Genomic DNA, 11,592 nt, shown 5'->3' with positions numbered 1-11,592 from the left:
CTAATACCCACAGCCAACTGGATTCACTTAATGGGATTAAAATGATACAGAGAGAGAGAGGACAGAAAAGAAGTCCCCATGTGTTCACTGAATACAAAAGAGAAACATCTTAACAAATACAAGTACTCAAAATACAAAAGTGGAGCAAGTAAGAGATAAAATTCATGTTTAGATTAAGAAGTCCTCTCGCTGAGATTTTTTATGTGCTTGTATTCTAATACAGCTCCCCTCATTACCTTTGAAGCAGTTTAATTCAATGCTGAAGTTACATTTAACAATTGAAACAAAAAATAAGTTTCTGATAGAAAGATAAAAATTAATGCTTCTATACAAAGTAGAGATGACTGGGAGGGATAACTGGAGTTAGATTCTGTCTCTGACATCAGGGCAAACTTGGCTGGAAAACATTTTTTCCACTTAATGATAATCTTTAAAAGTTATTGGAATCTCTGCCTGTTTTCATATCCTTTCCCTCTGGCAAACTTCCATTCACTCTGACTTTTGCAATAATAAAAATAACTAAATTTAACTCAGTAAAACCAAGTATTATTTTACAAGCACAAACTGAAAGTCAACCCAAGGTTTGGCTTGTTGTTTTTTGAAATTGATGCTAATTTTAAGCAACAATTCAGAGAATCCCTGGAGGTTTACATGAGATCATTAGTAGCAAAGTCACTTTTAAGTAATTCAAAGTGTTTTCGAGAGCCAGAAAGAAACTCTTTACACTGCTGAATCACTTGGCACCTTCCACGTACCTACTTCGTGTTCTTGTTACCCACAAGACAGCAGCAGAGTTTGAAGTAAAACCTCCCTCTGTGGCAGTATTAAAAGCGAGATACCTGACTCTTGATTTTCTCTATTGGAATAACTACGGCATCTTAAAACTTAACTTGGGGTCCACAGGTGAGGTCTTAAGAGATGAACTTAGTACTCTCATAAAGGTCTTACTCTTATTTTATCAATTACATGGAACAACAGCTAACATTTTACTGAGCAAAACAAGAGATTATTAAGAACTAAAAAATGGGAGAAATGATGGGTGCGGTGGCTCATACTTGTAATTCCAGCACTTTGGGAGGCAAAGGCACGAGGATCATTTGAGCCCAGGTATTCAAGACAAGCCTGGGAAACATAGGGAGACCCTGTTTCTACCAAAAATTTTTAAAACTCACCTCTATACATAATCCAAAAAAAAAAAAATAAATTTTAAAACTGGCCAGGCATAATGGTGCATGCCTGTAGTCCAAGCTACTTAAGAGGCTGAGGTGGAGCCTGGGAGGTGGAGCCCCTTGAGTAGCTGGGACTACAGGCATGCGCTTGAGCCTGGGAAGTAGAGGCTGCAGTGAGCCATGATCACACCACTACACTCCCTCCTGGCCTACGAAATGAAACTTGTATCAAAACAAAGAGGGGGTGGGGGAGAAAAGGTGTAATCGAGAAGTCACCCTCATGCTGTGATAAATATCTGCAAGCTTCAGCAACTGTCAGCTGAAACAATTTGAATAGTAAATGTTTTTGTGTCAGAAGAGAGCTACACTGAAGGCCTTTAACAGTGGTGCAAATGTAGGAGGCATAAAGCTGATACTTGGGGGCCTAATGAGAGTTGTGACTGGGCCTGCATCCAAATGCCTGCTGTCACCAGTGATTCAGAAATAGTGGGCTCACGCAAGGGCTGAGAGGAGGTTTGGGCCCCATCATGGGCTGCACTGAGCACATCTTAAAAGGAAACCTGATTTGTGGCTCCTAGCAATCATAGACTGTTCAAAGAAACTAGAAATGTGTCTAGGAAGGAAACTGGGAGCCCCACATAAACATCCTCACCAGGGAAAGAAACTGGAATCCAGGGAGTCAAAAGAAATCTCTTCCAAGAACCCTAATCATCATCTAAAAGAGACATTACACTTGATTTCCCTGCAAATTAATTCAGCTTTGTTCAATCATGTGAAATGAAAATACTGTAAATAAGCAAATGCCCCTATGTTCTCCTTAAAGTTATTTTTGCTTCAAACAGTCCTGAATAATTAAATTTATGTGCCCTCCAAAATGCAAAACTGAAGTACTATAAAGGTTTTCCTGTGGCCCCCAGTGGCCATTAAAAGAGTATTTCAAAATATTCAGAATCATAGAAAAATAACTTCTTCATCTAGACAGAGACTGCTATTTGCTTCAGCAAATACTGGGTCATTTAGAAGACAGTGTCAATTTTATTGCTTTTTGAAATGTCGTGTAAAGCATGGTACTTAACAATTTGCACATTGGGCAATTTCCATCTGTAAGTTTAAATATATGTGATAAGAAAAAGTACATGCATATTATGAATATATAAAATTTTTCAAAATCATCTTTACATTAGAAATTTCTTTACACAAACATCTTAACTTCGAAAAAAAATAGCGAATGGCAAAAACGCTCTCAGACTGCAGAAAACCCAGCTTTCTGTTTAAGCAGCCTTTCACTGAGAGACACGAGTGATGGCAGATGAAGGCCTCTTAAGAATAGATTCAACAGAAAATGACAGTGGTTCATTCACCGAGAGTTTTGTTCCAACTTGTTTGGCTACAAAAAGGTCTTTTGCGCATCTATCTATTGTAAATGTGTACTTCTGGTTCTCCTTAACTAAACACTCTCTGTGTTTCTTAGGGGTCTCTTCAAAGGCCTCTTTGACAAATGGTATTTTCAACTCAGGACCCGATTTGTCATTAAGCGTTTGCTGGAATAATGAGTGGAATGGATTATGTCTAAGTGGCATAGGGTGCCTGGTGTTTTCTTTGCTGATCTTCGTTAAGACGTGCCCTTGAGCTGCCAGGGAGTCCGTGTCAACAACAGGAGAGAAATTCCGTCGGGGTGGGGAGAATGCGGACCTCTCTGGGACAGCCTGATGACCCTGAAGGTCACTTCTCGTGGTCTGGATCTCAGGAGTGTGAGGCAGCACCAGGGAGCCTTCCAATTTCGATGGCATCATGTCGTGCTCTGCACTGAGTCCATCCTGGACTCGTGGCCCCTTCAAGTCCCAGCTGGCCCCAGGCTTCAGGGCTTGAACTGAGGTGGTGGCATTTAGCAGGCATTGCTGGTAGAGGAGGGTGTCACTAATGGGACCACACTTGGGCCAAACTAAAAATCTTGAGGACAAGGGATACTGTCTGTAAGTCGTGGCCACGCTGACATTAGAAGAAATTAGTTCCATATTCCCAGACCCTGAATACTGCATGGTTAAATCAAGGCAGGTGGGCAAAAAATTACAGAAGTCCTTGCTTGGTGGTTCCGCTGGGCTGGGGCTATAGGCACTTTTGAAGGAGTTGTAGTCAGGTCCAGGCACCATGCGGTTGGGCAGGAACAGGGCAGCAGCTTGAGACGTTTCCAACATCTCCCTTTCTTTATATTCTCTCTCCAGCATAATGTTCTCCAACTCTTTATCAGCAAAGGCTCTTCTTTTCCTCATCCTGTCGCTAACTGGGGGAGGTAGAGGAAAGGTCCCTCCTACATAATTCTCTGCTGGAATGGGGCGATAGCCTAAAAGAAGCAAAGATTGCACATGAAAGAGACTGACATCTATGGAAGAAAAATCTGGAAACCCAGAAGGCAACAGCAACACTACAAATCAGCAGAACAATTATTTACAGTTTTAGCTCACTAATATTTTTATACAGAATGCAAAAGTACAGGCTAGGTTTTAAATAGTTTCCTGGGAGGGTGAAGGATATCCACATTGCAACCTGTTGGTGTTGTTATTGCTGCTGCTGTTCTCGTTGTTATAGATTTGTTTGCTTGCTTCCTTCAAAAGGCATACTTTATTGATCAAAATTTTAATATTTTTCCAAGGCCCCCTATGCATTAAGAGACAAGACTATTCATCTTGTGTCAATCAATGTTTTATTATTATCCATGTCATCTTTTTATTATTAAAAATATATCTATACCTAGAGCTGATGTCACTTTTATTTTCTAAAGATGGTTCATTATGTACACACTGTAATAGCTGTAGAATAATCCAAGGAGAACTAGGAAAAAAGAGAAAGAAAGAAAGAAAGTTAAAGGAGATTAGTGAGTGGAAAAGAAAAAAAAAAAGAGTTAAGGAAATAGACAGGCATAGAAAATTGAAAAGAGCTGTTAAATAGTCAAACACGCTCTGCAATTTAACAATTTAACCAGTACAATTGAACAATTTAACCAGGCCCCTTCCCCTGACTACCAGTACAAACAAAACAAAATAAAACAGAACCCATAAAAAGTGGGGGTTTCAATAGAGGAGGGATCCTCTATTGAAAATAACTGTTCTAAAACATTTTTCCCAAGCTCTAATCATTTTGGCCAGATACCAAAATGGTTGACCAGGCAATCATTAGAACACAGGCTCAGTCATTGCATGAAGAGGAACAAAGTCAGAAACAAAGACTAGTGTAACATAAATAGAATTCCAGGAGGCATAAAATATGCAGAGTATGGGGATAAAATACTCAGAGAATTTTATCATCCCCAAGTACTCACCTCTATCAAATTTGTATGAAGGGTCCATTGTTATATCTGTATTTACATGGTGACAAACCCACCATACTCATTTGAAAATAAAATAAAATTTGAAAATTAATGTTTCCGTTTCTACGGTAAGTTTTTGCCAGGAAGTTACTTAGCTGAATTTACTATTCCATGTAGTCCTCGCACTGCTCAAGTTGCTTTGACACAAGTTCGGTTTATCAATGTGGCCCTATTATTATAAATCTGTTTATCCCGTTTGTAGCCAAATTAATTTTTAATGCATAAGAAACCACTCTAAGGTCAGAGGTATACAACACATGATGGAACACACACCAAATTCAAAACCTGTCCAGAACCAACAAAATTCAGAAGCCATACAAGAAAAAAAAAACAGAATTCAAATGTCTACTTAAAAATTTGTTTACTGTCAAGCTGAAGTTAATGAAGTGGCAGTGATAAAAGCAAACGTTAACTTTCCCTTATTTATATTTTTTAAATTTTAAAGGAAAACGGTTAAGACAATATGTTATTTAGAAGGTCAGTAAATAAATTCCATACCCAAGTAGAGATGCTTTAAAAACTTAGTAATATTTTAAGAAAAATTAATGTATCCCCAGGCTTTCGTGAAAGTGAGAACACGGAGAGAGAAAGAGATTTCACACTGTTTGCGCTCAACCTCCACTTCGCTTGCTGGATTCAAACCCTTTTTCAGATTCTATAACCTTGACTGTCAAAATGGTAAAATGAAGTTTGGAATCACAGGAATTACTTAAGTAATCCAGGAGGCGGAAAAAAGTACAATGAAAAAGAGTGGAATCTGAGGTTGAACTCCCAGACTAAAGGTCTTTATTAGTTGTGGGCAGCTGTTAAATTCCTCACTTGACTTAATCTATTCAGCTCCGAAAACTAAGAAAAGTAGATGTGGTTACGTTGTTTTGTTTTGTTTTGCTTTATTTATTTCCTTCCAAGACATCTGCTCCAGGATCACTTGGCAGTATATATTTGTATATCCCTCACACCGGGTAAATTTCACATGCACTCCATATTAACCCATGAACCACTAAGCGGACAACCAAATGATACGGATTATTAAACTGGTGGTGACAAAAACCTCGGCAGGTATGTGAGATTCATTTTCCCAGGTGGTGGTTTCCTTCCTAGAGGAAAACTCTCTGGCTCAGGGGCCATGCTAATCTCCTCCGTTTGGGTTCAGTTTTAGCGTATGGGCTCAGCGAACACCTAAACAAAACCTTTCTAATAAAAAGTACCTTCCCTTTAGATAGCACTTTAACAGATTAATAAATACACTTTGTGCCTGATTAATGAGAGTCACTCAACTCGGTTTAAAAGGCTGAAGGATAATTTTGTTGCTTTACCTTCTAAAATGCTTTTGGCCAGCAAACTGGGAGCTCTGACTTGCCTCTGGTACACAGCTTTGCGCTCGAAATTATTCTGTTTCCCAGAAAGCCCCTTCTTGTCCTGTAAACACAAGAAACATCATCAAAAATAATGCCCTGAAAGAAAATGTGAGCGAGAAGGGGGAAGGAAGGGATGTCAGTAAATCTTCTAGAAACTCTCCCCCTTCTAAATGTATTGAAGTTTCCCATTCCGTGTGAAAAATAATTACAAACTAATTAATATCAGCACCCCTTAATCCTAGGGCAAGGAGCTGGAACCTTCGGCCAGCCGGTGAGCTGGGCCCCCTGCTTTCTCCAGCACAGTCACTCCAGACTCACTACGCAGACCTTTATATGGGCAGAAGTGAAGGGACATCCCGGGGGGGAGTGAAAAAGTGAAATCCCTGGTTGGGGAGACTGTAGACGCCCGGCCTCAAGACGTGCTTGCAGCCCGGCTGGGTTTTGGGCGCCCACCTGTTGGGTAGAAGGTGCCCCAAGGCCTGCTATCACTCCTGGGTCTGGCTGCAAACTCCAGATTTGTGCATTACGGACGCCCGCTCTCGCCTCCACATCAGCACCAGCTGGTGGGATTCTAGGCCCTCCCACGCTCGCGCCCTACCCAGCATATGCCGCGGAGAACGCGTGGGAACGCAGGGCCGGAGACGACCCGTGCAGAACGCGGGAGGAGGCCAAGGCCAGGATCCGGTGTCTTTGGCAACCAGCGCTCTCTCATGGGCCCTCGAGAGGCTTTCCAGTGGGGTCGCCGCCTTTAGCGATCCGCTTACTCCCCAGCTCCTCTTCGCCAAAAAGTAAAATAAAAAATCCTCCCTGGTCCTGAGTCTCGGAGGAGGCCCTGTGAATCCTCACCAACTGAGCTCTCCCTGAGCCGGCGCATAAGGAAATAAATACAAAATAGGAGATTCAAGAGCCTCTCTGGGAAAGAAAACCTTGGCTCTTGTCTTAGCTGGAGTCCTCTGGTGGAAAGCACGTGCTCTCAGGTAGTTTACAGGGAGAGTAGCTTCGGATTGATGACCTTGCGCTGCAAGCATCTAAATTCTCATGCACTTTTTGTCTCATCCGTAAAATGCGTGTTCTGGAGATCTCAAACGTCCGGGTGAGCACGGAAGCTCCGAGTGCATGCGTGCTGCGTGGTTCTTTTCCTCGACCATCGCTAGCACAGCAGTGAAGAGTCTGGAGCTGCACGCCGTGGAGAGTGGATCAACCACTCTGGCCTCCAATCCCGCCCCTCAACACCACGAAAATACACTTTCAAATGTGAAAAAAAAAAAAAAAAAAAAAAAAAAAAAAAAAAAAACAGCAAACTGATTTTCTCATGACGTTCCAAATGGGCCTAATCACTTTCGAGGCGTCTCTGCCTGCTTTTTAATACAAAAACATTTCCCAAGTTCCCAAGAGATGCCTGCTTTCTCCCTCCCGACCCTGCTTGCCAATGTAGGCAGAAAAGCGTTCTTACCATCCTTCCGAGGGAGTGCCGGGCGCCGCAAGCCCCTGGGCGCGGGAGTGTGGATAGCCACCCCGTCCCCTCCAACTCCCCCACTTCCACTGTGGCCCGGGACGTCCCGGCGAGGCACGTCCAGGGCCGGGCGAGTACTCACCTCGGTGGCCTGCTGCCTCCGGAGCGCCACCTGGGCGGCCATGACGCGCTGCCGCTCTACCACCAGCAGGCAGTTGGCGCACTGGCAGTCGCGCCAGCGACAGAAGCGCTTATGGCCCTTGAGGCAGGACACCACGCCGTGGTTGCGGCAGCGCGCGCACTTGGGCGTGCGGCTCAGCTTGCGCGGCTCCGCGCCTCCGCCCGCAGGGGTGCCGCGCTCCGGGGGCTCGGTGCCCGCCGGCGAGGCCTGAGGCGCGAGCGGAGGCCTGGGCTGCAGTCCCCGCTGCGGCTCCGGCGGGCCGGGCATCCCCGGGGGCGCTCCCGCCTCCTCGCCGTCGCCCTCTTCCTCCGCGTCTTCGTCCTCCCCGTCGTCATCCTCGTCGTCCTCTCCGTCCCCGTCGGCCGGCGGCGGCGGGCTGAGCCCGGGGGGCGTTGACCGCGGCGCCTCGCAGCCGTCCTCTTCCAGCTCCAGGCTCTCGACATCGATCTCCCAGTCCCCGGGCGCCGACCCAGCCTGCGGGTCGGCCATGGCGCTCCGGGCCTCGCTGGGGCCTGAGCTCAGCGCCCGGCTCTCTGAGGAAACACAAAGAAATCCGGCGCGGTGGCTCAAGCCTGTAATCCCAGCACTTTGGGAGGCCGAGGCGGGTGGATCACAAGGTCGAGAGATCGAGACCAAACTGGTCAACATGGTGAAACCCCGTCTCTACTAAAAATACTAAAAATTAGCTGGGCATGGTGGCGTGTGCCTGTAATCCCAGCTACTCAGGAGGCTGAGGCAGGAGAATTGCCTGAACCCAGGAGGCGGAGGTTGCGGTGAGCCGAGATCGCATCATTGCACTCCAGCCTGGGCAACAAGAGCGAAACTCCGTCTCAAGAAAAAAAAAAAAAAAAAAATCCAAAGGCCCCCCGGCCGCCGTCAGGGACCATCCCTGAGCCTCCGGCCCAGAGCTCGCGGTCTGCCCGCCTCCGGCCCCATGAGTTATCCTGTTCTCTTTACACGACCCTCCCTTCCAGGCCACACGTGCCTTTAGTGTATCTCTAGGGCCCCCAGGGATCCACAACCCAACAAAGCTTTTCTTTTATTAATTCTAAGTGCTCTGTGAGCACCCGACCTTTAACCGCAGCCCTCTCTGGCTTTACACAGGCTTTCCTGACAAGTCCCTGGGTGACTCACTGATCACACGCACAAAGTATTGTGTCCAGCTAGGCCGGCCCAGGTCACTCGTCAGGTTTCCGCATCCCCAACCAGTACGGCCATACTGCACATAAAACCGTGGAAGAACGGTTTTTCTTTTGATTACAAGGGGCTCTTCAGACCCACGTAAGTACCACTCCATGCTTCCCAATGCCTCGCGTCAGCCTGCACCACGACAAGGAACCCTCCTTGGGATCGAAGAGGCGAAGAGGTCCTCTCAATCCTCCTCCCCAAAATAATCAACTGAAAACCAAAATTTTGCTGAAATAATCAACTGAAAACCAAAACCACAGGGGCAAAGAGCACAAAGCTACAGATGCCCGCCCAGTCTCAGTAGCACTTAGGGTGCACGGGGCTGAGCCGCGTGGGCCCTCTGTACTTAGGGCTTGGTTCACATCTTTAAGGCAAGGCATCCAAGTCAAATAGAAAAGGTGAAAGATGATTCACACCCTTTGCCCTCCCTGACACCCCGAGCGGCATCACAGCACTCACACTCACCAAAACTTTGAGACCCGGGCTGGTAGCCCAGTCAAAAGATATCCAGCTTTAGGTTCTGGCGCTAGGGCTGCTGACTGTGCATGCAAACAGAAATCGGGGTCCCTACCCTCAAACACGACACCGGGAGCTGATAGCTGGAAACCCGGAACGAACCCCCTGGATGGTGGAGGGGCGGGAGAAGGTGGAGGGAAGGAGGGAGGAGGCGAGTCAAGTCCTCAGCGACCTAGCCCAGCACATCCCGAACTCTGCAAAGTTCTGCTCGGTCTTCTGCAGCCTTGGGCGCCTCACCTTGCTGAGGTCGCTTTCGGCTTCCTCTGATCCAAGCTGGGCGGGAAACGTCTGGCCGCCCCCGCCTGGCTCAGATCTCGGGCTCACTGGGCGGGCGCGCGCAGCTGCATTCAGCGCAGCGCCACTGGCTTCGTCCCCAGACTGCGCTCCCCTTTCTAGTATTATCCACTCCGGCCCCGAGCTTTACGTCCTCCGATTGGCCGGTTGTCAGGCGGTGTGTACACTGATTGGCCGAGGCATGCCGGCCGGGCGCCCTCCGCCTCTCCGCGGTCTACACCCTCCTCCCTGCACCGCTCAGCCAGAGTCCGCCTGCCGGGCCTTCGGTGCAGCCGGGTCGCCTGTCCAGAGTCTAAACCCGAGGTATGACCGGGCCTGCGAAAGAGAAGTGGCCATTGATCTCGTGGACTGGGAAACAAGCAGAGATACACTCTTAGGAATGCGTTGTCCACTAGACACAAAGTAATAAATGACGAGGAAGAGATCAGAAAGGCCAGTATTGCTCTCTGTCAGCATCACAAGTATTTCTGCGACTCAATCAATCATTAATCCAAACTGAGCGTAAAAATGATGCCTCTCTATCGGGGCGTACAGCGGCATCCTTCTTTCTCCTGCAAGAATACGTCACTGGTTACCTGGCACGGAAGCTCCTAGTTAGCGTACAAATGGCCTGTCTCTATTTCTGCGTCTAGTGCCAAATAGTTCCTCATTAACTTTCACCAAGCCTATGTGGCAGGTGGCCAAGTCAACTACAAGTTACTTAATTTTTCTGCTGTATCAGTTGCTAGCTACTACAGTTAATTTGGGGACAATCAGAAATGCATGCTATTAAGAGATTTAGGAAGCATGCACTTAAAACTTTTTTAAAAGATGACTGCCTTTTAGTGTGCATAATTGTTTTATAGACTTTCTAACGACTCCCTCAAAAAATTCTTTACAAAATGTTTAACAATAAAGTTAAATTTTCAACACATTAAAAGAAGGAATTAGTCTTCTAATGTAACGCTGCATTCTATTTCTTGAACTAAATTTAAAACAATAGAGACGCGTTTCTAGCTGCATCTGTAAATAATCAAGACCTCTAGAGTAGGATCAGTTTAGGAGACTACAGAATTGGGTGTCATTGTACTGAGCACACAGTAGGCCCGCAACAAATATTTGTTGAAGGGTGGGAATTCCTGACTTAACTCCAACGTTACTTTTCTCCGAGTTTGTCAGAATGTTAAAAGTTAACCTGGCTCCGAGAAGTAGGAACAAAGGCAGCTTAGGAACTACTGTGAAACTAACGCTATCGGCCGGAAGCACAGGTATTCTCAAGCCCTTAGCGATGTTGGAAAATTCCTCCCAGGTAACCAGACATTGGATTCCCGTTTGTGTGGATGCTTCTTCCCAGAGCCTCTTCCGAAGCCCAATAAAGAAAACAGAGAAACACTCCTGCTTATTCCTGTCGGCTTTTCGGTAGCTCTGGCGACTCAGAGGATGTCTTGGGAGCCGTGCGAGCTCTAACAAGAGACAAGGGGTCACACAAACTGTTAACCGCCTCGTCCTTGACACCACCTTGTAACACCAGTTTCTTTTTGCACATTTTTTTCAACTCACTCATCAAAGCACATTTTCTTCACCTACATTGGAGCGTTTGAACTTTTTTTTTTTTTAGACGGAGTTTCACTCTTGTTACCCAGGCTGGAGTGCAATGGCGCGATCTCGGCTCACCGCAACCTCCGCCTCCTAGGTTCAGGCAATTCTCCTGCCTCAGCCTCCTGAGTAGCTGGGATTACAGGCACGCGCCACCATGCCCAGCTAATGTTTTTGTATTTTTAGTAGAGACGGGGTTTCACCATGTTGACCAGGATGGTCTCGATCTCTTGACCTCGTGATCCACCCGCCTCGGCCTCCCAAAGTGCTGGGATTACAGGCTTGAGCCACCGCGCCCGTTTAAACTCTTGACCGCAGCAGAAATATGTTCCTATCCCCGTTTTTCCAAAGACAAAATTGAGGTTCAGAGAGGAACCCTGGATCACCCAGTAGTCTCCGGGAGAGCAATGGACCTTGTCGACCTTGTTGACCTCTGTTCTGAAGTCCCAGAAACTTTGCAGAGCCCCTCACTCCCAGCAAGAAAGACTCGCCGC

General features: G+C 46.5%; 1 protein-coding gene across 6 annotated transcripts; it reads right to left on the bottom strand.

Moving 5' to 3' along the window:
• Positions 1–2,184: 2,184 nt before the first annotated feature.
• On the bottom strand, positions 2,185–9,606 carry DMRT2 (doublesex and mab-3 related transcription factor 2). 6 transcript variants are annotated; one of them, XM_039461543.1, is made up of 5 exons: positions 9,179–9,606; positions 7,487–8,058; positions 5,850–5,952; positions 3,918–3,998; positions 2,185–3,510 (listed from the first exon to the last, which is right to left on the bottom strand). In XM_039461543.1, exons 2-4 carry the CDS (start codon positions 8,012–8,014, stop codon positions 3,943–3,945), a joined length of 687 nt encoding a protein of 228 aa, XP_039317477.1. In that variant the 5' UTR covers positions 8,015–8,058; positions 9,179–9,606; the 3' UTR covers positions 2,185–3,510; positions 3,918–3,942. The 6 variants fall into 6 exon arrangements, with proteins under 6 accessions (XP_039317477.1, XP_039317478.1, XP_074250837.1 ...); XM_039461544.2 differs by having other exon boundaries at positions 9,467–9,606; XM_074394736.1 differs by having other exon boundaries at positions 2,185–3,998.
• Between the last annotated feature and the right edge of the window lie 1,986 nt (positions 9,607–11,592).

This window comes from Saimiri boliviensis, chromosome 2 (assembly GCF_048565385.1).
Source record: "Saimiri boliviensis isolate mSaiBol1 chromosome 2, mSaiBol1.pri, whole genome shotgun sequence".
Lineage (NCBI taxonomy): Eukaryota > Metazoa > Chordata > Mammalia > Primates > Cebidae > Saimiri > Saimiri boliviensis.
Note: the sequence above shows the minus strand (reverse complement) of the source record. Positions and strands in the feature narration are given on the sequence as shown.